This window comes from Balaenoptera acutorostrata, chromosome 8 (genome assembly GCF_949987535.1).
Source record: "Balaenoptera acutorostrata chromosome 8, mBalAcu1.1, whole genome shotgun sequence".
In the NCBI taxonomy this organism is placed as follows: Eukaryota; Metazoa; Chordata; class Mammalia; order Artiodactyla; family Balaenopteridae; genus Balaenoptera; species Balaenoptera acutorostrata.
In genome coordinates, this window is record NC_080071.1 from 30,874,850 (window position 1) to 30,902,759 (window position 27,910).

A 27,910-nucleotide genomic window follows, 5' to 3' on the forward strand; every position below is an offset into this window, starting at 1 on the left:
AAGTTTCAAATTTAAAATTTTAATATGCTTTAAAACAGGCAACTAAGCAGACTAAAGGCCCCCAAATGTGAGCACTCCCAAATGGAGTTTTGCCTTCTTCAGCAGCTCCAATCTTTTCATCGTTATTCCATTCCAGCAGGAAAGGAGAATGGCTTGGCTTTGTGTATTCACGTCCTAGGGAACTCATCACCCTACTGACCTCATTTCCACTTCAAAATATATCAAGCACAAGCACTGGCAAAATGGGCATGGCGGGGAGATGAGTGCCTTTAACATTTTTAATAACCTACCCATTTCTGCTTTCAAAACTTTCAACAACTCTATACATCATTAAAGAAAACAAACAGTGAAATAAAGAAATAAAAAAAAAAACAGTGAAAGACTTAAACACATCTATTTTAATCTTACCTAAGCAGCAATTCTCTGAGTTTCACAAAAAGCTCTTTACTTTGAAAATGTAGAAAAATCGATGCTTGAGTTATCCTCAATAACTCTACTGGTTTATAGTTATCCAAATGTTTATGCAGAATTGAAGCAATTCTAAAAAGAATGATAAAACATGTATTATAAGCAGTTCATTCATGTACTTTTATTAAACTTTTACTGAGGAGCTGTCTCATGCCAGACATGCTCTGTGCTGGAGAAACAGCAATGAATGACACAAGGTTTTCTGTTCTTGAAGAACTGCTCAGGATGATGACAGAAATGTAAAACTGATTTAATTTTCTTCCTTAAATCCACTGGTCCTCTAATGGAGATGCTTAAGAGCAATGGGAAATGCGAAGAGACAATAAGTTGGAAGAATTAGGGCAGAAGGAATATCTTCTAAAGGAATATATAATATTATGATAATGAAAAGTATACACAATCTGAACCACGTATTTTTGTTTCTTCTTAAATCTCAAGTTAACAAAAAAGGCAATATATGGCAGTATGATTTCAAGGTAACAACTGTAGTGTGAAACAATTCAAGTTCATATAGATGTTAACTGTTCTGCAAAAACTGTCCTTTTAAAAAGTCAGTTCTGCTCTATGCTCTCCACTTTGCTAGATTATATCCTCTGCTTGAGAATGACAACAGCAGCAAATGAAATGAAATATGCTGTAAACTATTTAAAAATCTCTATTTTGAAAAATAAATTATTTAGAAAATAAACAATGACTTAAATGTTAATTCCTTATTTCTTCAAAACCAAGATTATAGGAAAAAAACATAAGTTTTTTTCTCAAAAAAAAAAATAGCAACTTATGAATGTCAACTAAACTTAACACCATGAATTTCAGAAAAGATTACTTTTTAATCAGACGTGAATTTCTGCTTTCCATCTCTTCCATTGCTCCCATCACTGCCAGGGCTTGCTGGCTAGTCAACTCCTCTGACATCAATAATATAGTTGATTTAAGTCTAGAAGCAAAGAAAAATATTTTTATGTTGAAAAACTGATGATTAGCTTATAAAATTTTTTAAAAAATAAGTTCTTAGAACTTAAGAAATAGAAAAGAAATAATAGAAACAAAAACTGAATTCAATATATAATTCTAATTTTTCTCCCCACATAACTGGGGATAATACAAAACACTATTAAATAAAGAAAATTACATTGTTTTCTTCAAAGTAATTAAGGCCTCAGTATAATCCTAAACTATCTCTTAAAAAATATAAAATGTTTTTAAATTAATTGGTTAATTAATAATTCTAACATTGTAAACCTTATAACCCTTAGCTAGAGAGCTAAGGAACTAACTAACAATTGATATTCCAACTCTACCCCAATTTTTTAAAACTGAATAAGATCTGACCAGGAAGTCAATATACCTACATATCAACAGAAATCTTATATACTAACTACTTACTGTAACATTATAAACTGAAAATTTACAAAGATGGTCCATTTTGAAACCATCCAAAGTAATCCAGTAATAAAAGTATATAAGTGTGCCTTTTAGAATAATTTAGAAGGCAAGCCTAAAACTGAAATCTAAAGAAAGCAAGATAAACTAATTTTCTATTCATCCTACATAGTTCCACACCATCCTTTTCACCAACTTTATCAAACATTTCAAACCCAGCTTCTCCCCATAGCTTTTCCCAACCATTTTAGTCCACATTTTTCTCTCACCTTTCTGTCCACAGCAGTTACCATCTATATCACTAATTTTAGTAGTTACTCATAAACTATGTTGAAGTGTCATGCTATTTACATATTTCAATTATGTATTTCTGTCCTCTCAAGTGGAATAAAAACTCCCTGAAGGCAGGGACTCAATTAAATTCAACTTTTGTACTGCCTTGGCATAAAAGATTTTAACAGTACATGGTGACAAAAAAAGAGAAAGATTCCAATAAAAGTTTTTTAATAATCATCTTGTTTCCATGTTGATACAGTCTCTTAAAATGTACCCTTAAATTTCTTCATATAATTCAAAGGACTCTTAAAAATAAAACTCTCCATGAAGTCTTTGCTAACAGAAATGAGGCAGATACCTCTATTATGTAACTCCTGGAACCCCTGCTTAACTGAACCTACTAATCACACTTATTTGTTTGCTCATATCTAGTAATCATGTATTAATTTAATATTTGCTCATCTTTATAGCCCAAATATTTCTATCTACATCAAATCTGGCAAAACAGACATAGAGAATGGACTTGAGGACATGGGGAGGGGGAAGGGTAAGCTGGGACGAAGTGAGAGAGTGGCATGGACATATATACACTACCAAATGTAAAATAGCCAGTGGGAAGCAGCCACATAGCACAGGGAGATCAGCTCGGTGCTTTGTGACCACCTAGAGGGGTGGGATAGGGAGGGTGGGAGGGAGACGCAAGAGGGAGGAGATATAGGGATATATGTATATGCATAGCTGATTCACTTTGTTATAAAGCAGAAACTAACACACCATTGTAAAGCAATTATACTCCAATAAAGATGTTAAAAAAAAAAATCTGGCAAAACTGTAAATTCTTAAAAAGATAGGAATCAGACCAAAATCACTCAAACCTGACACTGGGAACATATACCAATGTGCATAACAAATGCTTTTGATGATGAATGTGAAGACACCAAAGCATAAAATGGTCCATCGTTAGGACTACTATAATTCCGAATATTCCACACTCTGTACTGGGGGTGGGGGAGTCTTATCTCTCTGTGTGAAGCCAGTCACCTGGCCTAAGAAGGGAGAATAATAGCACTTAAATGATGTTCTCCCACATCCATTGCTGTGTTGGCCACCACAGGATTATTGGCCCCTATACAAAGCAGTAGGAGACTAAGAGTTTGAGATGTAAATTAGAATAATCAGAGAAACAATCAAGGAGCAGAGCACAAGAGATAATTCTCCCTTCTACAGCTGAGTGGAGTGACTTTTCTGACTTCCAAAACTGCAAGATCTAAGCTTGAAGGCTCTATATATTCTCAACAAGAAAAGTAAAGTATTTTTAGCTGAACTTACTGTTTCTCTTCTTCAGGTCCTGCCACAGGTCCCAATGTTACAAACAATTTTACAAAGCTAGCAGGGTAGTCAAACAGAGGAATCATTTCTGTTAGCCTCTTCTTGGTCATTAAAATAAATTCAAAACTATGAAACTGTAGAGAGTGGTATAGACTAAGTATTTTACTGATGGAGTCCAAATCAAGGTGGTTCACATTGCTCAAAAACACCTTATTGCACCTTTCCAATAGTGGGTAATAACTATATTTAATATTTCGAAGAAACTGTACTATTCTTCTTGCAATGTTGACCTGGGAAGAATCTATGGTGTCAAAAAGTTGCTCTGTTTTGTTCACTAATTGCTCTTGAAAACGCTGTGATATTAAAGAAGATATGCTGACCATTAAAACAGACAAGCACCTGAAAAAGGAAGAAGATGCAAAGATTTTTACATTATCTAAGAAAAATGAGCAATTCTAAGACTAAATGCTTAAAAACGGAAAGGAACTGATAAAAATATTATAGGTTTTATATAACAAAATTTTTCTTTTAAATACTAATGGGACTTGAACTCTGATCTCCCAGTAATCAAACCCCTTTAGACAAAAAAGAATTGAAATAATATTTTTTTAGTGTGTATAATATCTCATTCTATAGATAAATGCTTTGAAGGAAAATATTTTAGTGAAATTTACTCAGAAATCACTCTGGGCCAACAGCCCATTGAATGCAACATGGAAAGTCTCATCCTATATTTTTCGAAGTAGACTTTGCTTTGTTACTCCTTTCTCTGTGTATCTGTAATTTACCAGTAAAAATCTTGGCTAAATATTTCTTCCTAATGAATGATTTCATATTTTTTAATGTTTCAGGCTACATTAATATTAATATATAACAGTAGGACAATATTGAACGTGAATATTTCTTCACTCAATAAACACTCTTAAGAAACATAAATCAATCTTCTAGGCACTGTGGAAGACACCAAAATTACAAAGGTGAGGTCTCTGCTTTCAAAAGACAGTTCTTACATGATACAAAAATCAAAAAACTCTAAATATAAGAATATACCTAATAATGAATAAAGAATGCAAAATGTAAGATATATAATAAACACGTGGGGATACTAATTATAAAACAATCTACAAAAAAGACATGAAAATATAAATCTAAAACTATCTCAACCATTAGGATAGGGGTACTGTTTGCATTTTTTTGTAATTCAAAATTTCTTCAATCTTTTCAATTAAACAAATTATTTTTTAAAAACTCAGTTGTACAATACTTTGGCTTCTCTAATCAAAATGTTTAATGTTAGTACCAATTAACATTAATTAGTAAACTAGCATTGCTATTTAGTTTAATCATGAACCCTTTGGATACGATTTTTTTTAATTGTATATATATTTGTAATTGCAGTTTGGAGTGGGGAAATGTCCAAAGATTTCATTAGATTCTCAAATGGGTCAATAATAATTTTTTAAAGTTAAAAAAATTTACAGTGATTTTTATTGTCTCTGCTTTTATAAGCTACTTTCATGTATGTGTGAAAATAAATATAATGTAAAATTTACCATTTTAAACATTTTTAAGTGTACAGTTCAGTTGTATTAAGTACATTCACACTGATGTACAACAACACCACCATCCGTCTGCAGGACTTTTTCATCTTCTCAAACTAAAACTCCTTACCGATTAAACAGTAATTCCCCATTCTCCCCTCCCCCAACCCCTGGAAACAACCATTCTACTTTGTTCCTATGAATTTGACTACTCTAGGTACCTCATATAAAGTGAAATCATACAATACTTGTACTTTTGTGTATAGCTTGTTTCACTTAGCATAATGTCTTCAGGGTTCATCCATGTGGTAACATATATCAGAATTTCCTTCCTTTTTAAGGCTGAATGATATTCCATTGTGGGTATATACCAAATTTTGATTGCCCAATCATTTGCTGATGGACATTAAGGTTGTTTCCACCCTTTGGCTATTGTGACTAATGCTATGAACACTGGTGTATGCTATAGACTGAAATATGGTTCCCCCCCCCCTCCAAATTTATATGTTAAAGCCCTAGCTGGCAATATGACTATATTTAGAGGTAGGGCCTTCCAGGAGGTAATTAAGGTTAAATGAGCTCATAAGGATGGCAGGCAAACATGTTAGCTTGCAAGTAAGGAAAAATCACAAATCTCGACAACATTGTGTTATACTTTACATATTTCATCTCTAATTCCCACAGCAACATTGCACAGTAGATACTACTATACCTGTTGTATAGATGAGGACAGTGAACTTCCAGGAGATTAAAGTCACATAGTTAGGAACTAGCAAGTCTAAGTGTGTGTGCATTCAAAGCCCAGAATCCTTTCACCATGACACAAAGCCCCTAAATACATTTACCTTAAGTCCTGTATGGTTTCCAAGTTCCTATTTACAATATCAGCTATTTTTCCCATTAATGGACTAAAACATAAATGTTGATCTGCCAGGCAAGAGGAAAATTTTGACAGCACATTAATATCAAACCTATTAAAGTAAATATACAAAGGGGATCATTATTATTTATTTTCACTTAAAACATAATACACAGTTATAAAATAAAAAGCAATAAAAATACTAATATATTACTACTATAAAATGAATTTTTCTAAAATGTTGATTATTATTATAAAAGTAACCCAGGCTAAGAGTTAAAAAGCCAAATTCTACTTGAAGATTTTAAAAAGGGAAAAAAAACACTTGAAATTGTTTGAATCATTTACTTATTAATTTTTTGAGGACAGAACAATTTCAACTCAAGGTTGTATATTAACAAATAAAACAACCTCTACTACAATCATGCTTGAAAAACTTCAGAATTTTTCTATAGGAAAAATGACCCGATTTCTTCAACAAGTAAATGGCAAGACAAGAGCAGGAAGGAGAATTGTTACAGATTTTTAAAGACTTTGAATTCACTAAAAGACAAGCATAAGGAATTGCACAGCAGCATAATATGTTACAGCAAAAAACTAAATGCTAAATAGCAACAATCTCAATGTCCATCAAGAGTACAGTGCATAAATTGCACATATTCCTAGAATACTATACAGCAATAAAAAAAGAACAAATAGTGCAATATCATGGAAGAATCTTTAAAACATATTGAGTGAAATAAACTAGGTTTAAGAGTTCTTACTATATGATTTCTTGCTCTTTTTTTTTTTTTGGCCACGCTGCACGGCTTGTAGGATCTTAGTTCCCCAACCAGGGATTGAACCCAGGCCACGGCAGTTGAGAGTGCCGAGTCCTAACCACTGGACCACCAGGGAATTCCCAGGATTTCATTTTTATAAAAGCAAAACTAATTTATGGTGGTAGAAGCCAAGACAGTGGTCACTCTTGGGGCGGGAAGGTAGGGAGTGATTGGAAGAGAGCATGAAAGAAACTTCTGGGAAACTAGTGATATTCTCTGTCTTGATCTTGGTGCTATTACACAGAAGTATAAGTGTATTTTCAGTATGTGAAAATTCATCAAGATGTATACTTATGATTGGTATAATTTTAAATGATATTCTTTAATAAAATGAGTACTTACCAAAAAAGGCAGAGAAAAACTTGACTAAATGTAATCAGTAAACCTTGTTTGGATACTTATTTAAACAAACTGCCTTATAAAAAGACCTTTATAGAGCAATCAAGGAAATTTGAACTCAGTTATTAGGGAATTTAAGGAATAATTATTCATTTTCGTAGGTATAAAAATGGCATGGTGATTATATATATTTTTTAAAGAGTGCTTTTTGTCTATCAGAAATATATACTAAGGTATTTACTGATGAAATGATACCACAATTTAAACTATACTGAAGGGTAGGGAGGGAACTGGAGGTGATCTAGACAAAACAAGACTGCTATATGTTGGTAATCGTTGACACTGGATGATGCGTACATAGGAGTTCATTATACTAATTTCTCTACTTTCGTAAATGTTTAAAATCTTCCATAATACAGAGGGTTTTTCATTTGAATTTCAAATGTATGCTAATTATTCTTGCTATGATCCACCATATAGTGTTAATTCATAATAATCTATCCTATTTGAATCATTACAAATTATATTTATATAACAAATTCATAGATATTATAGCAAAATCGTTTAAGTTACTGCAGTAACAAAAATTTAACATCATAGGCCACCATGACTATAAAAAAATCAGAAATTAACACTTATTCTATGACTCTACTAGAAATTCTACACATGGAATACAAATTAGGGTTTAAAAAATTTTTATTACTTAGTATTATAGAAAAAAAAAAAGTATTGCTACAAATTTTAAAAAACACCACATAGAACAAAGTCATTATCACCTGAGCTATTGTGAAATTCAGAAAAATTAAAAAGAAATGTCTGAGTCACTGGGAAGTATAATTGTATATTTGTAATTTAATTGTTTAAGTAGTAGATAGTAAAACCAAAAAGAAAAAAGCACCTATTCTACAACTGATTTGTTCAAGATGCGTAATACACATACCATTTAATGCTGCTTTGAAGAAAAAAGTTTTGAGCTATTACCAACAATGACCAAATTTAACCCCTAAAGACTCTACTGAGTCGGCCCTCCATATCCAAGGGTTCCAAATCCACGGATTCAAGCAACAGCGAATCGAAAATATTCAGTTAAAAAACAAATTCCAGAAAGCTCCAAAGAGCACAACTTGAATGTGCTGCATGCTGAGCAACTATTTACATAGCATTTCCATTGTATTAGGTATTGTAATTAATCAAGACATGATTTAAAGTAGATGGGAGGATGTCTGTAGGTTTTATGCCAATACTATATCATTTTATATAAGGGACTTGAGCATCCATGGATTTTGGTATCTGAGGGGATGATAGAACCAATTGTCCTTGGATACTGCGGGAGGTATACTGTGGGATACCTTGGATAATTGCTCATGACAGGACTAAGATTATTCTTCTGCCCTAGGATTGACTAACACACTTTACACAATCAAAAAGCCCTCGAAGTAAACTGAATTTAAATACATTTTTTTCAATGAAGCTTGATAGTTAGGCAGCAGCTCCCCATTCTTTCCCTATAAGATTTCACTGTGCTAACCCTGAAAAGGATAACCCTGACCTTAGCTGAAACACCCAGAGTACTTGCCTTTCCAGTCTTCTCCATGCTTCTGTAACTAGTGCTTCAACTAGCGGGTCATGGGCCTCAAAACCAAACCTCAATAAAATCAAGAGAAAGTAATTTTCCATACAGAAACATTTTAAAATTATTAAAAACATACATGCAGTAAGGATTATAATGCAAAAGTAAACCTCAAGTTATTATATTCTTACACAATCAGTCCTTATTTCTGGTCTGGTCTCATTTCAGTATTCTGATTTCTTGGTACAATCTAATAAACCCCTATACTTTATCCCATGCCCTTCTCATCCTTTTATAACTCTGCTACTCATAAATACCCACCATCATTAACTTGGAGCATTTCTTCCCAGTTATTTTTCTACATACTTAAAGACATATACATATTTCTTTTACATTTTTATATCCTGCCTTTTTCAGTAAGTTAACATTATATTGTGGACATTTGCCCATATCATTACATATTCTTCAAAACATAATTTTTAGTGGTTGTATACTATTAATTATGTGAATAAATTATCATTTAAACATTCACCAACTTACTAGGATCTTAGTTTTTCAATATTATAAACAATGTTGGGATGAATAACCATGTACAAGAATCTTTTTTTTTTTAATTAATTGATTGATTGATTTATTTTTGGCTGCTTTGGGTCTTCATTGCTACACGCAGGCTTTCTCTAGTTGTGGAGAGCGGGGGCTACTCTGTGTTGCGCTGTGCGGGCTTCTCATTGCGGTGGCTTCTCTTGTTGCGGAGCACAGGCTCTAGGCACGTGGGCTTCAGTTGTTGTGGCTCAAAGGCTCTAGAGCACAGGATCAGTAGTTGTGGCGCACAGGCTTAGTTGGCTCCGAGGCATGTGGGATCTTCCCAGACCAGGGATGGAACCTATGTTCCCTGCATTGGCAGGCAGATTCTTATCCACTGCACCACTAGGGAAGCCCAAGAATCTTTACATGTATCTCAGATTACTTTCTTAGGATAAATCTTAGAAGCAAAATTATTGGGTCCAAGGGCATTTTTATAGTTCTGGATACGTATTATACCACCAGAAGCATACAGCAGTTCCTTCACATTTAACAATGCAAAGCATATACCTTCACTAACAATGGGTATTTTCTATATATAATTAAGCAATATATATTATATGTTGTACATATAAAAATCTCTTTTTAACCGATTTCAACATCTTTATAATGTTAAGGCTAGGTTATTTTGTCTCCTAAAAGTCAAAGACTTTCAGGTTGAGTCATGAAACAAAATCAAACTACATGCTATTTTAAAAACTTGAAAACAAAATTATATTTTACTCTTAAAATCCTTTCCTTACTAAAATATGACTTAGGAGGGATACACAGAAATGCGGTTTGGGGGCAAATCACCATGAAGCAGCATTTCTCCATCTGTGCAGTATTCTTGTGAGGTGTTCAACACAATGTTTTGTGGATAAGTAAGTTTGGAAAATACCCCCGTTGAAAGGTTCACAATATACATTAGCATATGTATGTTGAAGAGTCCTGCAGGCTCTGAAGGCTCTGAAGAGTCCTGCAATAAAGATCTGTTTAATTTCGTCTGATTCAGCATTTTCCAAACTAATATGACCACTGAGAAAACAAAACTGATTATCTTACCCATCCCACCATGTACCTCAGAGAAAAAACTTTGCAAATCTGAGAAAGACCACCAAAAAAGGGATGTCACTCTTTTTTAGTCTAACACCACCCCCCAAAATAAGTAAAGCCTTAAGCCCCTTTTCTTTTTTTTTTTAAGCCCCTTTCTTGTATACGCTGACACCCTAATAAAAACAACTGTATCTCTGCTCTGTACAGTGCTGACATCTATAGCTAAATGGCCCTTGCACCTTGGATAATTTCACCAATGAGACTAATAAACAGATTAATTTTAACTTTTGTGTCCTTTTTTCCTTTATATAGCTGCTGAATTCTTCATTTAGGGCATCCAGCTCTTCTGAAGGCTGGATTCTCTTGTGAATGATGTAAAATTTCTTTTCAAATTTTTTCCCAACCTTATTGACATATGCTTAACAAAAATTGTATATATTTAGGTTGTACAGCATAATGTTTTGATATGTATATACACTGTGAAATGATTACCATAATCAAAGAATATCCTCTACATATCTTTAAAATATTAGATGATCAGGGCAATTCCCTGGTGGCTCAGTGGTTAAGAATCCACCTGCCAATGCAGGGGACACGGGTTCGATCCCTGGTCCGGGAAGATCCCACATGCCGTGGAGCAACTAAACCCGTGTGCCATAACCACTGAGCCCGCCATGCTGCAACTACTGAAGCCTGCTCACCTAGAGCCTATGCTCCGCAGCAAGAGAAGCCACTGCAATGAGAAGCCCGCGCACCGCAATGAAGAATAGCCCCGCTCGTCACAACTAGAGAAAGCTTGCGTGCAGCAACGAAGACCCAATGCAGCCAAAAATAAATAAATAAAATAAAATAAATTAGCTTATCAGGAAAACTAAAGGGAAAAAACATTTTTTTCTTTTAAAGAGATTTTTAGAAAATTAAATATAAACTACAATCATTTCTATAAAATCTAAAAGTACATTACTTACTGTTGTATGATGTACAACACATTCACCAAGGTACTGTCATTCATGAATTCCATTTTAGTTGTAGTTAAATTATGAAGAGTAAGAAATTGGGGATGGTCTCTAATACATTCCACATTTTTTAACAAGATGCTCTTCTGCTTTTGAAACTGCCAAAGCATACTGAGTGCACATGCCACTTGCTTTTCTGAAAGTATGTCTTTGTTTTTTTCAATAAGATCAAATATTTGCTCTTCATCTGTACACTTATTCATCTGATTAAGTAATGGTTCGAAACTAAAGGGTCGAAACTGAAACACTCTCCAGGAGAATGGACAAATAGCTCTTAGGCGAAGCATATTGTAAACAATCAGTCTAGGAAAAAAAACTATCTTTTCATTTACATCACAAATTTTCTTATGTAAAGAAAACCATTTGCAACTAGCAGTCAGGTGCAATATGCTGGTATAAAAATAACTGTTTTTCCTTCATGTAGCTTGCTTCCATTATGATGACTCCAAATCCCATTCCAATATGCAATTTCTGTAAAGAAATCAGTTTAACACAGTTATAACTATCAAATTCCAAAATTCTAATTAAAATAACAAGCTTTTCCTCCATTAACTACACACTTTGTTCTTAGCCTGAACCCGAGAGCAGGATTTAACCCAAAACTAAATATCCAGGAAAAGGGGTTTCCTTCCACACTCTGTTTTATTTACTTATTTAATTTTATTTTAGTATTTATTTTTGGCTGCATTGGGTCTTCGCTGCTGTGTGCGGGCTTTCTCTGGTTGCGGTGAGTGGGGGTTACTCTTTGTTGCGGTGCACAGGCTTCTCATTGCAGTGGCTTCTCTTGTTGCAGAGCACGGGCTTTAGGCTCGTGGGCTTCAGTAGTTGTGGCACATGGGCTTCAGTAGTTGTGGCTCGCGGGCTCTAGAGCGCAGGCTCAATAGTTGTGGCACACAGGCTTAGTTGCTCTGCAGCATGTGGGATCTTCCTGGACCAGGGCTCGAACCTGTGTCCCCTGCATTGGCAGGTGGATTCTTAACCACTGCACCACCAGGGAAGCCCCCCGCACTCCATTTTAAAAATGTTAAATCTGACACTTAACATGAAGCTTTCAAATTTGACTATAAAAGCAGAAGGGAAAAAAAAAATCCCAAACCAAAAAGAAGCATCTTTTTAAATAAAAGAACAAAACTGAAATAAATAAACATATTGCCTTTATAGTTTCTACGAAGAGTAGCCATTAATTCAGAGCCATAATAAAAAATGTTTTTTTCAGAGGGATAATTTCTGGTATATTTGCTTTCAAGATAATTTCTTGCTCCTTTCTCCTTGTACACTAACAGAACTCAAACAGTTTAATCACTGTTGACCTTAAGTAGGTTTTAAGCAATAAATGAGATGATTAAAGCCCAATCAGGACATATGAAGAAATCAAGTAACGTAGTTGCGTAGTGATGCAACAGGAGAACCAAACACAATAAAGAAAAAGAATAATTTGTTTTTAAAATATATTAAAAATGTCTATATTTCTAGTTGAGAAACAATAGTTAGAAAAGCTGGGACTAAAATCCTATCATCTAACACTGCTGCAACATTTTACAAAGGACTTTTAAAATATGTTATCCCATTAAATTCTCTCAATTAACCTGCCAGGTAGATGTTATCATTTGCATTTTACAGAGAAAAGCTAGGTTCAAAAAGGTTAAAAAAAACTACTCTAGTACTAATGAAGCTGGGACAACCACCCAGCTCTTTCAACTTGAACATCCTCATTACATCAACAAACCAACACTAAATGTATGCCTCAGAATCCTATGGCTACGCCAAACGGTCTGTACCCAAGAAAAAACGATGACACAATATTGACTACTTTGTGGCAATCTGTACAGCATCCCGACCCAAGCCGACTTGGGTCACACACATACACAAAAAACTCTGCACAAAAAAAAGAGTCTCCTGCCTATTCACATCTGAAAGTGGAAGGAGCTCACTGGTTACAATACCAAGGTGTCAAGTCCCCAGCTAAGTGACCTTGGGGAAGTGACTTAACCAAAGGACGGGCCTTGGGACTATAAATGATAGGTTACCCGCCGTGAACAGGTATTGTGCAGGATACACAACACCACCCTTTGCAAATGGCAGACATCCTCCGCGCTTGGCACACAGTTGCGCTGAACGAATGAATTTGGTCTCCCGGTCCTGGCTGGGAGAGGGATCAGCCCTGCCCTAGTCCTCCGCGCTCCGGGAAATCCAATACCCGGAAGAAAGCCTCCGTTTCTCAGCCGAACCCAAGGTCCCCGGCCCGAGAACGTGCTGTGAGCAAAAAGAAAACCTATCGCCGCCACCCGGCCGGGACCTGCGGGCAAGTTTTTCCCCTCAACGCCTGGGAACTTTTCTGAAGGATCGCGGTTAAGCCTGGTTACGAGGGCTCAGAACTCCAGGCTATTCCACGTCTCCCAGCAAAGGACGCAACAGGCTCGGTTGTGTCGCTCACGCCTCCCTCATATCCCAGAGTTTTTAGCCTTTCCTCGAAAGACATCACCTTACCTCTAGCGGTGCCCGTCCCCAAACCATGAAAAAACGCCGGGCGAACACAGCGTGCACCGCCAAAGGCACGCACTACACGCCCAAGGGCACGTCGCGCCGAGGTCGGCGGAATAGACGTCGCTTATGCATTTGGCGGGAATTCTGGGTATTGTAGTTCCTCATTGAGACACTCGGGCCCCACGTCTTGAAGTTATAGGTCCTTAGGGCACGTGTTTCTCAACTATATGAGGTTCTCTCCCAGTCCGTGAAGACTGATATTTTTATAATATACAATAGAAATGAATACTTAGAAAAGTGAAATTTGAAAACTTAAACATGGAAAAGACACGTCAAGATTTTTATTTATGTTCAACGCGTATGGAATAACTATCGAATGCTATAAAAGCATCAAACTTCTCTCAGTTCCTGCACTTGCGTAGTGGTAGGCAGGTACCAGTCCCAGACCACAAAAAATTTAAGAGCTTTATTGAGAAATTATTTACACACCATACGATTCACTCATTTATAGTGTATAATTCAGTGGCTTTTCTTAATTCAGAGTTGTGGAACATCACCACAATTTTAGAATATTTTTATAACTCCAAAAAGAAACCCTGTAACCATTTAGCAGTCACTCCCCCCACACCCCGAACACCCTAGGCAACCACTAATCGCAGAGCACTCTTGGAGTAGCACTGATTTGGATTGTTGGGAACTAGATCAACTGATAATAAATATGAAAACTGAGGTTGATCTGAATGCACAGGATAGAAGGGGTTTCAGAACAAATGTGAGAAAAAGCATAGGGATGAGACTCAGCATGACCTGTGTCAGTGCCCTTCAGTCAAAGACCACCAGGAATACACCTAAAGTTGGAATTACTGGTTGGTTGCAATGAAGCAGAACACACCCTAAGGGGTGTCAACTTAAGATGGCGTTAGAAAGAACTTACTATAGTATTTGGCCTTGTGTTAAGTGATTCGGGGGTTTAAGAGGGACTTTTCTCTACATTAGCTGCTGTGAGAATTTCACTGAGTATCTTAATAAACTTTATCTAGAAGGCAGAAAGAAGTGAGGTTGAAGCTGTAATTGGTGAAGCAGCAGCCCTCACTCATATTAGCCAAGATAGGTGGATGTTTGGTCATTTTTTGTGGTTTGGACAATATTCTTTTTTTTTTTTAATTTATTTACTTATTTATATTTGGCTGCGTTGGGTCTTTGCTGCTGCGCGCGGGCTTTCTCTAGTTGCAGCAAGTGGGGGCTACTCATTGCAGCGTGCAGGCTTCTCATTGCGGTGGCTTCTCTTGTTGCGGAGCACAGGCTCTAGGCATGCAGGCTTCAGTAGTTGTGGCTCACGGGCTCAAGACCGCAGGCTCAGTAGTTGTGGCACACGGGCTTAGCTGCTCCGTGGCATGTGGGATCTTCCCGGACCAGGGCTTGAACACATGTCCCCTGCATTGGCAGGCAGATTCTTAACCACTGCACCACCAGGGAAGTCCCGGTTTGGACAATATTCTTGTTTTTGTCTGAGTTCAGGTATAATTACGGAATGGTCTTGTTTTGGTCTTGACCCATCAGTCAGAGAGTAACCTTGTTTCATGTTGGTATTCTGTGCATTTGTTATGTTCAACAGAATACCAAGGCTGAGCTATGAGTGCCAGATCAGCTCCTGGCAACAGTAAGGCCTAAACGATAGTGACAGGACAGTTTCTTCACTTGTTAGGGGTTGTTTGTCTCCTTCTCACCCGTTTGTGGAATTATTAGGAGACAAGTCTAAGGAACAAACAGATGCCAACAGCTTGCCTTCCTCTAGAAACACTGTCCATGTGAGAAAAGAAAATCCTTTTTGTTTAGTCACTGTTAGCAACTTTTTTCTTTACTTGCAGTCTAGGGCATTCATAAAATACATATTTATATACAAATCACACCTGAGGACAAAATTAAGGTAATAATTTAAATCCACAGCTATAAAATTTCATTTTAGCTAACGATTTAAGTCACGAAGAAGCATCTTTTACAAGGGCTGACAAGTGGTTAACAAAGGGTGGCTCTAACTTTCCTCTTAGCAAATGTCAATGCCCTTCAGCCAAAACCCACCAGGAACCTGCAGTTGATGGACTTCTTGTTACAGCTCAGGAAAATGAACACTGTAGGAAACCATTTGGCAGCTCAATAAAAGAGTGTTAGAAAGAACCTCTTACAGGATTTGGGCTTTGGTGGGTAATTTCGGGGAGGGCCTAGGGAAGATGAGGTTTGCTCTATCTTGGGTGCTGTCGGGAAACAGGGCAATTCTATGACTGGGCACCTTAATAAATTTTAACTGTAGAGAAGGCTGACCGAAGCGGGGATAAAGCTGAAATTGGTAAAGAAGTAGCATTCATTCATTTAGCAAGAGGGGAATCTTTGGTATTTTGTGTTGCACAGTGAATTTGTCTGATCTTGATGTTCTGTGAGACTCCTTATTCCCACAGGAGGCCAATATGCTTTAAACTGTGTCAGATTAGTTTGAAATAACATTGAGGCTTAACTATGAACATCAGATCAGTTTCCCAACATCAGGAACTGTTTTTCTTTTTTCTCACAAGTTAATGAACACTTTTTCTCCTGGAGTAATTCTGCCAGTAAAAAAAAATGTGTTTGTTGGATATAACACCAAAATTATTGGCACCAAGAGAAAAAAAATAGGTTAACTGGACTTCATCAAACTAAAAAAACTTGCATGCGTCAAAGGACACTATCAACAGAGTGAAAAGGCAACCCACAGAATGGGAGAAAATATTGCAAATGATGTATCTGCAGGGATTAATATTTAGAATATGTAAAGAACTCCTACAACCCAATGACAAAAAAAATTTCTTTAATGGGCAAAGGACTTCAATAGACCTTACTCCATGGCCACAGGCACGTGAAAAAATGTTCGACACCCCTAATTATTAGGAAAATACAAATCAAAACTACAATGAGATGCCACTTCACACCCAATAGGATTGCTATTATCAAAAAAAATCAGAAAATAACAAGTGTTGGCAAGGATGTGGAAAAATTGGAACCCTTGTGTATTACTGGTAAGAATGTAAAATGGTGCAGCCACTGTGGAAAATGGTATGGTGGTTCCTCAAAAAATTAAACAGAATTATCATGTAATCTAGCAATTCTACTTTTGGGTATATACTGAAAAGAACTGAAGCAGAAACTTGAACAGATATTTGTACAGCAATGGTCATAGCAGCATTATTTACAATAGCCAAAACGTGGAAGCAATCTAAGTATCCACCAACAGATGAATGGATAAAGAAAATGTCATATATACATACAATAGAATTTTACTCAGCCTTAAAAAGGAAGGAAATTATGACACGTTACAATACGGATGAACCTTGAAGACACTATGCTAACTGAAATAAGCCAGACACAGATAAACCCATGCACATATGGTCACCTTATCTTTGATAAAGGAGGCAAGCATATACAGTGGAGAAAAGACAGCCTCTTCAATAAGTGGTGCTGGGAAAATTGGACAGCTACATGTAAAAGTATGAAATTAGAACACTCCCTGACACCATACACAAAAATAAACTCAAAATGGATTAAAGACCTAAGTGTAAGGCCAGACACTATCAAACTCTTAGAGGAAAACATAGGCAGAACACTCTATGACATAAATCACAGCAAGATCCTTTTTGACCCAGCTCCAAGAGAAATGGAAATAAAAACACAAATAAACAAATGGGACCTAATGAAACTTAAAAGCTTTTGCACAGCAAAGGAAACCATAAACAAGACCAAAAGACAACCCTCAGAATGGGAGAAAATATTTGCAAATGAAGCAACTGACAAGGGATTAATCTCCAAGATTTACAAGCAGCTCATGCAGCTCAATAACAAAAAAACAAACAACCCAATCCAAAAATGGGCAGAAGACCTAAATAGACATTTCTCCAAAGAAGATATACAGATGGCCAACAGACACATGAAAGAATGCTCAACATCATTAATCATTAGAGAAATGCAAATCAAAACTACAATGAGATATCATCTCACACCGGTCAGAATGGCCATCATCAAAAAATCTATAAACAATAAATGCTGGAGAGGGTGTGGAGAAAAGGGAACACTCTTGCACTGTTGGTGGGAATGTAAATTGATACAGCCACTACGGAGAACAGTATGGAGGTTCCTTGAAAAACTAAAAATAGAACTACCATACGATCCAGCAATCCCACTACTGGGCATATACCCTGAGAAAACCATATTCAAAAAGAGTCATGTACCAAAATGTTCATTGCAGCTCTATTTACAATAGCCAGGACGTGGAAGCAACCTAAGTATCCATCATCTAATAATGGATAAAGAAGATGTGGCACATATATACAATGGAATATTACTCAGCCATAAAAAGAAATGGAGGTATTTGTAGTGAGGTGGATGGACCTAGAGTCTGTCATACAGAGTGAAGTAAGTCAGAAAGAGAAAAACAAATACAGTATGCTAACACATATATATGGAATCTAAGGGAAAATAAAGGTCATGAAGAACCTAGTGGCAAGACAGGAATAAAGACACAGACCTACTAGAGAATGGACTTGAGGATAGGGGGAGGGGGAGGGGTAAGATGTGACAGGGTGAGGGAGTGGCATAGACATATATACACTACCAAATGTAAAATAGATAGCTAGTGGGAAGCAGCCGCATAGCACAGGGAGATCAGCTAGGTGCTTTGTGATCACCTAGAGGGGTGGGATAGGGAGGGTAGGAGGGAGGGAGATGCAAGAGGGAAGAGATATGGGAACATATGTATATGTATAACTGATTCACTTTGTTATAAAGCAGAAACTAACACACCATTGTAAAGCAATTATACTCCAATAAAGATGTTAAAAAAAAAAGAAATAAGCCAGACACAAAAGAACAAATATTATATGATTCCAGTCATATTAGGTATCTAGAATAGTCAAATTCATAGAAACAGAAAATAGAATAGTGGTTGCCAGAGGTTGGAGGCAAAAGGTAATGGGGAGTTTCTTAATGGGGGGTTTTGAAAGACAAAAAGAGTTCTGGAGATTGATTTCACAACAATGTGAATGTACTTAACACTGCTGAACTGTACACTTGAAAATGGTTAAGATGGTAAATTTTATGTTTTGTATATTTTACAATTTTTAAAAAAGGATTCAATAGAAAAATGGCCAACCTCACTGGTAATCAGGAAATTACAAAATACAGTGATACCATTCTATTACCCATTAAATTGGCAAAAACTGGAAAGACTGAAAACAACTTCCGTGGGAGAAAATAGCCACTTTCATACAACCTTGAAGTGCTACAACCTTTCAGGATACTAATCAGCCCTACATGTCACAATTAAAAGTGTATGTATTATGTGACCCAATAATCTCACTTCTGGCTATCTTTCCTACAGATTTATAAGCCTCAATATGTAAGGATATACATAAAAGGATGTTTATTACAGTATTGTTTATATTAACCAAAACTTGAAACAACTGAAATGTCCAATAGGAGAATGGCTAGATAAATTACAGCATGTCCATACTATGGAATGCTGTATAGATATCAAAGATGTTCATGATATATTCTTATGCAAATGAAAGCATAATATGTAATATGTGTGATGTGATCTCATTTTTGTCAAAGGGAGGGAGGAAGGATACTAAATAAGGATTTTTAATGTTAGAATAGGAATAGAGAAGAGTATCATTAGATACCTCAAGGAAATGTAATTGGAAAGGGTTAGGGGCAATTATTAAATTTTAAACCTCTATAGAATGTTCAAATTTATACACTTGTTTATATTACTGTGAAATATATGTGACAATAGACATGCACTTTAAAAAAGTTAAACATAATATTGGCAATATAATAGAAAATTAGAACAAACAATAGTTTATTTATCTATGGGTAGAAGCAAAAATTTTCATTGTTCTAAAGTAAAGGTAGGTTAATTGTAGTAGTCCAGCCCACCTACTTCCCCTCTTTTGGTATCAGACTCCATACTTCACACTACAAAGACTGAAATGACCCAGGCTAGACCAAATCTAGTACTGCTTCAGGCCCTTGGCCTATTAGATGGGTAATGATGTCTGCTGTAATGAATAAAGCCAAATATCAGTGGCTTAATCTATAGAATTTGATTTCTCAATCACATCACATTACAACCAGTGGGTATCCCTGGTCAGTGGAGGACTTTTCTCCACACAGAGATTCAGGAAACTAGGCTTCTTCAATAATCTCCCAAGGCTTTAAAATACTCTGGATCCAGCTGATGGAAACAGGAAGAGATGACACGGAAAAGGCATAGCACTTCATAAACATCTTGGTCTGGATGTAATACACATCATTTTCATGCACTTTCCACTGATGAGAAGTATTTGCATATGCTTACTCAGATGCAAGAAAGCGTAGTTCTTAGCAGGACAGACATTTCCCCGTGACACCCCTCACTTTGTAAGGGGAGGCACAAACATTTCCCAGTGACACCCCTCACTTTGTAAGGGGAGGCACAAATTTTGGGGCTGTCACTGCAATGCTAACCAAAGACTTCTCTGGCATTTTATAATTGGAGCTGGCAGAGACTCCGTTTATCAAGATGTGACGTAGCCTCTTGAAGGAGTCAGTCAAGAGAGTGAAGCCAAAAAACAGGTAAGTAGAATTAGACAAGAGAGAAGTTCCGTGACATTCCATCTATTTTTTCTTCTCTGTATTGGTTATATATTGCTGTATAAAATACATGCCCAAACTTAATGAATTAAAATAACATTTATTATCCCACGGCTTCTGTGGATCAGAAATTCAGAAGTAGCTTAGCAAAACAGTTCTGGCTCACAATTTCTCATGTAATTGAAGTCAGATGTCAACAAGGACTGGAGTTATTTGAAGGCTTGACTGAGGCCAGAGGATTGCTTTTAAATGGCTCACTCACATGGCTGTTGGCAGAAGGCCTCAATTCCTCTATGGCTTTTTCCAGGAAGCCTGTTTCTTGCCACACGTGCCTCTCCATAGTCTGCTTGAGTGTCTTAGACATGGCAGCTGATTTCCCCTAGAGTGACTGATCCAAGAGACACAGCAAGGAGGAAATCAAAATGCTTTTATGACCTAGTCTCCAAAAATCACAAACTATCACTTTGCCTTAGTCGTTGGAAGAAAGTCACATTAAAGAACTTACGGACATGTTTTTAAAGTCACCACAGTGTCCAACAGTTTTGTTTCATGAAGCAATACATTCCCAATTTTACCTAAACTACTTCAAGCTGGGCATCTCTTATTTGCAAATGAGAGCTCTCACTAATACTGGAACCAAAAGGCACATACAACAAAAGTATTGTACAACCACTTCAGAAAACTCATTGGCAGTATCTACCAAAGCTGATTCTATCCACACCCTAAGATCCAACAATACCATTCCTAGGTGTATTTCCAACGTACATGCAAAATATATGTGCTCCAATATACCAGATTCAAGAATGTTCATAAAAACTTTATTCATAATATCTAAAACTCAAAAACAACACAAATATCCATCTAAAGTAGAATGGATAAATTATTCAATACCCATTGTGATGGTCAATTTTATGTGTCAACTTGACTGGGCCAAGGGCTACCCAGATTAAACATTATTTTTAGGTGTGTCTGTGAGGGTGTTTCTGGATGAGATTAGCATCTGAACTGGTGGACTCAGTAAAGTAGACTGCCCTCCCCAATGTGGGTGGGCATTATCCAGTCCATGGAGGGCCTTAATAGAACAAGAAGGCACAGGAAGGAGGAATTCACCCCTTCTGCTTCCTGCCTGGCTGCTTAAGCTGGGATATTGGTCTTCTGCCCTTGGACTGATTTTCACCATCAGCTCCCCTGGATCTGGAACTTGGACTGGAATTATACCACCGGCCTTCCAGGGTCTCTAGCTTACAGACAGCAGATTGTGAGACTTTTCAGCCCTCATAATCATGTGAGCCAATTCTTCATAGTAATTCTCTTCCTATTTATATCCTATTCCTTCTGTTTCTTTGGAGAACCCCAACTAATACACACATATAATGGAGTACTATATGGACATTACAAAGAACAAACTATTGTTGCACGCAGCAATATTGATAATCTCACAAACACAACATTGAGCAAAAACGCCAGCCACAAATGAAAATATATGCCTAATTCCATTTATATAAGTTTCTAAAACAGACGAAACTAATATATGCTGATGGAGCTCCGAATAGAAATAATCTTTGATAGGGGTGGGGTGATAGCATTATGGGGTGGGGGTATGAGAGGCGCTTCCGGGATGCTGATATTGCTCTATGTCTTAATCTAGTGGAGGTTACACCTGTATGTTCACTTTGTAAAAATGTATGAAGCTATACTTACAGTTAATGAATATATGTTAAACTTTAATTTTAAAATCCTACCCTTAAAAAAGGCATACAAAGTAAGTTAAGGTCTAACTGAAGTCACCCCTTGAAACCCAACTGTTTTGATGATTATAAAATTTTTCTCTTTAAATCTGTTAATAAAAGTGACCCTAGGGGCTTCCCTGGTGGTGCAGTGGTTGAGAGTCTGCCTGCTAATGCAGGGGACATGGGTTCGAGCCCTGGTCTGGGAAGATCCCACATGCCGCGGAGCAACTGGGCCCGTGAGCCACAACTACTGAGCCTGCATGTCTGGAGCCTGTGCTCCGCAACAAGAGAGGCCGCGATAGTGAGAGGCCCACGCACCGCGATGAAGAGTGGCCCCCGCTTGCCACAACTAGAGAAAGCCCTCGCACAGAAACGAAGACCCAACACAGCCAAAAATAAATAAATAAATTAATTAAAAAAAAAAAAAAAGTGACCCTAAGTAACAGTCCACCTACAAGTGCTAGAGTCTAAATGTATTTCAAAACACTAGCAACATCACAGCAAATCTTCTGTCTGCTCATAGTACAAAATGGTCACATAAACTAATTATGCAAATAACTATCTTTTTTTTAAATAAATTTATTCATTTAATTTATTTTATTTTTGGCTGCGTTGGGTCTTCGTTGCTGCACATGGGCTTTCTCTAGTTGCAGCAAGAGGCGGCTACTCTTCGTTGTGGTGCGCAGGCTTCTCATTGCAGTGGTTTCTCTTGTTGTGGAGCACGGGCTCTAGGCACGCAGGCTTCAGTAGTTGTAGCACTTGTTGTGGCTCGCAGGCACCAGGGCACAGGCTCAGTAGTTGTGGCACATGGGCTTAGTTGCTCCGTGGCATGTGGGATCTTCCTGGACCAGGGCCCGAACCCATGTCCCCTGCATTGGCAGGCGGATTCTTAACCACTGCGCCACCAGGGAAGCCCCAGTTAACTTCCTTTAAATTTTTCTTTATTTTTTGGATGCGTTGAGTCTGCATTGCTGTGCACAGGCTTTCTCTAGTTGTGGCGAGCGGGGGCTACCCTTCGTTGTGGTTCATGGGCTTCTCATTGCAGTGGCTTCTCTTGTTGTGGAGCACGGGCTCTAGGTGCACGGGCTTCAGTAGTTGTGGTGCATGGGCTTAGTTGCCCCATGGCATGTGGGATCTTCCCGGACCAGGGATCGAACCCGTGTCCCCTGCATTGGCAGGCGGATTCTTAACCACTGCACACCAGAGAAGTCCTTCAAATAACTATGTTTTAATAGGATATGTGGCCCAGACTTAATTTTCTATTAAAATAACTTTTCTTCTTATTTCTGGACACATGTCAATATTACATTTCTCAGTACCTTGTAATTGGGTTTGGCCCTGTGATTAAGTTTTTGTTGATGGAATTAGAGGCAAAGTGGCATGTATTACTTCCTGGTTTAGGCCTTAAGACATAACCTCTTTCCTTCCTGCCGCCTGAAACTGGCAATACACTCTAATCATGCAATGTCAAGGCCCTGGAGCATATTGGAATTATATATAAGGAACTCAAGGTCCTGACTGACTATATGGAGTAAAGCTGCCCTCTGATCTGGCCCTCTCACCTCAGATCTATTATGTAATAGAGAAATAAATCCTTTGTTCTTTAAGCCACCATATTGTTGGAGATAAAAATACTTCCTTTTACTTGCAACATCTTCCTTCTTGGAACAATAAATCCATGTCAAATCTATTTGGGAAAGTTTTGGATTTCACAGACCAATGAAATTTCAACATGTCTGAGACCCAGCAAAGCATGCCAATTTTTCATTTGTCCAAGTAAGGACATCTAGAGAAAGAAAACAACTACCACATTCTATAACCATCTGAGAAAAGGTGACATAATTAAAATGAACAAAACAACTCTTTTTTTGGCCGTGCCACACGGCTTATGGGATTTTAGTTCCCCAACCAGGGATTGAACCTGGGGCCCCAGCAGTGAGAGCGCTGAGTCCTAACCATTGGACTGCCAGGGAATTCCCCCCAAAACAACTCTTCTTAAGAAAAGAGCAGCGAAAACTTTGTCATAGTTCAGCACCAGCCACCAGTCCTTGAATGGACATTTGTAATGCTGCTTCAAAACTTCTTTCAAGAATCTCCTAAAATCTGACCATTTATAATGTATACTATATCTAAGTACTTATTAATATTTTACTGTTAAATAATTCTTCAGTCACTTCATATGAAAGTCTATCTCTCTAGGAAGATAGTATATCCTAGAACAAGATTAGTAATGTCACCTTTGTACACCTCAAAACGTTAACTATGGTATAATCTGTAATATATACTCAAAGATGTGTCTCACCAATGAGAATACACCAATGTCACACATTACCTCTACTAGTAAGTAGAAATCTAAGAAATAAATCTGTGTATCACAGCTAAATAAAAATATATTCTGAAGGAAGCTGAACAAAAGTCAAACAAACCAACGCTTAAAAAAATCTGTCTTAATAGAGTGCTCAGTATAAGTCGGATTTTTAAAGGTATTGCAGAATTGCCCTCCTCACTGCAAAGTGTAAATTCATACAACCTCTGAACTGTTCAAAGAGTATGCTGCTGCTCCCCTGCAATGAAGGCAATGGCTTAAAAGTGGCAGGGATTGTCCTCTCAGTTTTACAGCTAATAAAATTGGTGAAGATGCTTAAGAGTTTAAGAGTACCACATGCCCAACTGTTGTTGATAATTACTAATTTACCTCAGGTAAATGAGTGAAAAATTTAAATGATTGTAACTTAACGTTCTTTTCATACAGTAATAAAACCTAAGTCCTCTTAGCTGTTTCCTTTAAAACTCACTCACCCCATATCTCCACAATGATTGCCGCCAACTCCCTTGAGTAGTAGGGGGAATTAATTCTAAAAATCTAGGGATTCTTAGCCTGTTAAAACAATTAAATAACAATATATGTCCTAAAATAGTGTTCTCCCCTGGAGAACTGGATTTGCAGTCAAAGCCTTGCTCTGGTATTTAGGAACAGTGTGTCTGGGAGGGAGGCACGTATCTTCCCTGAGCCTCAATTTCTTTACCTGTGAAACAAGGATAATAATCTGTATTATGGGGCTGCTGTGAGAATATTTAAAAACGACAACAAAGAGCGTCAATGCCCTTTATAATTTCCTCCTTTTCTCAAATAGCACTTTGTTCATCTCTGTTTTTTAGAACTTGTGTCACAGCGTTAACTGGAAGCTGACCTGGAAGCTCCTTGAAGGTAGGGTCTCCTTCCCAGTACCCTGGCAGAGGATCAATAAATGTTTATTAAGTGAAGCACTTCATTTCACGAACGACATGGTGGTTACAAACGCTCTCAATCAACTCACACAGAAAGCATTAAGTTACCTATAAACCAGGCATTTAACAGACACCAAAATCCTAGAACTCCAGGGAGGGTGAGGTGACGCGAGCGAGGGATCACCCGAAGATGCGGTCCGCCGCGCCGTGACGTACTTCCGGCGCGACGCTTTCCCTCCACGCCGGGACTGGGGGGAGGGAGGCGGTCGGTGGGCTTTAGCGCCTTTTCTGGCGGCGGTAGATTTGAAGCGATTTAAAGGACTGGACCCCGGGAAGAGGAGAGTGTACTGGTGCAAGTAGGTGGCGCGGGGCCCGTGTTGTTTCGGTGGCGTCCTTTGCAGCAGTGCCGGGGCACGAGAGCGGGAAGGGCCCGAGGAGAGGGGCGGAGCCGACGCGATAGGCCCAGACCGACTTAACCGTCTTCCCCTCGAGGTATCAGGACTGCCAGGTGCCAGAGGCGGCCCCCAGGGACCGTGGCGCTAGTTTTGCAGCTCTTGCGGCTGCAGAGGCTTTCTAACCGTGCCTCGCAGGCCTGGGAAACGGCCTTCCCTCTGCCCGCCCCCGCCCTCTCCACTCGGGCGCACACCTCCCTCCCTGACGCATTTTGCCGCACAAGCTGTAATATGGCGGCAGCGATGGTGGCCTGAACTCTAGGGAGCCGGGGTGATTTTGATGCTTCAAAATCGTAAGACTAAGCACGAATGCGGGGTAGGTGGGAGGATAGGTGGGGAGGTGGGACGCGTTACCTGTCGTCCTGTCAGATTAGGGTTGGAGAGTGGCAGGCGAGGAGCCTGGATCTAAGGGTTTAAGATTAGGCTGAAGACAGGCTTTCCCCCTACTCCGACCTTTTCCTCTCACAGCCGGTTATCGTGCGTGGTGAAGTGACACAGGCCACTTAGTTCTCCTGAAACTCAAATCCAGGCTCTTCCCTTCTCATCCCAGAGCTGACTCCAAGTTCTCCCACGGTTCCGAGGAGCTGTGAGCTGCGCAGGCCTTTTAGGAGGAGATAATTACTCTTTTGGAGGAGAGTGATGGCTTCGGAGCTCCATATGCCTTGGGGGAAGTGTGCGAATTTGGCTCGTCTTTAGTCTCTTAAGGTGTTGAATCGAGGTCTGTGGGAATGGAAAACTCTCAGTCGTTTTGGAAATGTTACAAAAGCACCATTTTGTGCATTGATTTTAATTTCTTCCCACAACAGTACTTTATGCAGGACCAAGTTTTTGCAATGGTGATCAGAAATACGACCAAGGAACAATTAAGTGTTGTGGAAATTAGGGGGTACGTTAATTTTCAGTAGCTTAAAACCAGATAGAAAAGTATATGAGTGAGTCTATGGATTACCGTTTGGCAAAGAATGGCCAGTACTTTCCTGGTTTGTATAGACGATGGAGAGGGGGTGTGTAAACATTTTCTGAAATCGAGGTATAAAATCCAGAAAAGGCACAGATATCTACAATGGCTGTTTCTCTCATTCATATTTTTTATGCATCCGAAAATTTACCCGTTTTATCTTCCGCTCCTTTTTTTTAGTTTAACCATTTGAGATGGGATTATTTCTATAAGAAATTACATACTTCTGTTTTAAACAGAGCTCGTTTTACATTAACGTTTTCTAATTTATGATTCAGGATTGTTGGTGTACTGAGATCCTAATGGGTCTTGTCTTGTAGTAGGATTATGTGCTTTTTTCATTTTGTTTTTTAACTTTGTTTACCTTTTTAAGGTTTCTGTCTTTGCAGGCTGTTGTCACGGTTGCCTTCCCCTGTTGTCAGGGGTGTACAAGTATGCAAACTTCCTAGGTCAGGAACTTTGGATTTGTTTCTGGCCCAGCCATCTTTCTGAACCTCAGTTTTTTTCATCTATAAAATGATATTTGATTTCAGACTATCATCAGTTGTGGGCTTCAAAAATAAATATTCAGGTTTGTTAAAGTTCTGTGTAAAAGAACTCTGTGGTTCTCGAATGAGTGAAGTGAAGAGCGTACATTACGTTTATTGTGACTTGTTAAAGGGCCTTTGATTTTTGGTGCTTGTTATTGTGGTCTTGCAGTATCGGTGGCCTCTAAGTAAAGTCTTTGTCCTTTTGATATTTTGCATATTTTAAATTAGATTTCATGTCAGGCAGCATCCATTCTCTATGCAAAGGGAAATTGGTAGCCATTCATAGTAGGATGAACTAGTTTTATTAGTTATCAGGACACCATCTACAATTCTTCAAATGTTGCTCTTTTAAGAAATACATGTTGATGTTTTCCCTTGTTTTATTTGTAGGATATTTCAACAGAATTATAATGTGTTTATTTTCTGTATCCTGATTTACTAAGGTGTCTTACTTGTTCTATGTAGTTGGAATCCATAGATAATTAATTCAAGTGATTTGAAGAGTTTGTTGCAAATCTCTCTGCTACGTAGTGGTATTGTTCTTTTTTTTTTCTTTAATATTAGCACCAAGTTTCAGTTTTCATTTGATTAAGTGTGAATAGTTTTGACCTGGTTTAATGCATATATGGTCTCTATAAGAACTCAGTATATT

The 27,910-nt window shown here is 37.8% G+C and overlaps 2 protein-coding genes across 14 annotated transcripts in view; one reads left to right on the forward strand and one right to left on the reverse strand.

The window, feature by feature from the left end:
* The window catches only part of FASTKD1 (FAST kinase domains 1), a 40,928-nt gene extending 27,140 nt beyond the window's left edge, over positions 1–13,788 (reverse strand). For 3 of the 6 annotated variants that reach the window (XM_057550690.1, XM_007183238.2, XM_007183236.2), the window contains exons 1-7: positions 13,707–13,788; positions 11,172–11,690; positions 8,593–8,661; positions 5,843–5,968; positions 3,457–3,855; positions 1,295–1,405; positions 409–540 (exon numbers count right to left, since the gene is read on the reverse strand). In XM_057550690.1, coding sequence (XP_057406673.1) covers positions 409–540; positions 1,295–1,405; positions 3,457–3,855; positions 5,843–5,968; positions 8,593–8,661; positions 11,172–11,506 — 1,172 coding nt within the window. In that variant the 5' untranslated portion in view covers positions 11,507–11,690; positions 13,707–13,788. Of the gene's footprint in view, positions 1–408; positions 541–1,294; positions 1,406–3,456; positions 3,856–5,842; positions 5,969–8,592; positions 8,662–11,171; positions 11,691–13,706 lie in introns of those variants that run through there. The other 3 variants (XM_007183237.2, XM_057550691.1, XM_057550693.1) reach the window with 3 other exon arrangements.
* An 11,737-nt stretch (positions 13,789–25,525) lies between these two features.
* PPIG (peptidylprolyl isomerase G) overlaps positions 25,526–27,910 on the forward strand; it is a 41,549-nt gene continuing 39,164 nt past the window's right edge. For 3 of the 8 annotated variants that reach the window (XM_057551406.1, XM_057551408.1, XM_007183244.3), the window contains exon 1: positions 25,844–26,063. The gene's annotated coding sequence lies outside the window, so the exon portion shown is untranslated. Of the gene's footprint in view, positions 25,675–25,725; positions 25,811–25,843; positions 26,087–27,910 lie in introns of those variants that run through there. The other 5 variants (XM_007183241.2, XM_057551405.1, XM_007183242.2 and 2 more) reach the window with 5 other exon arrangements.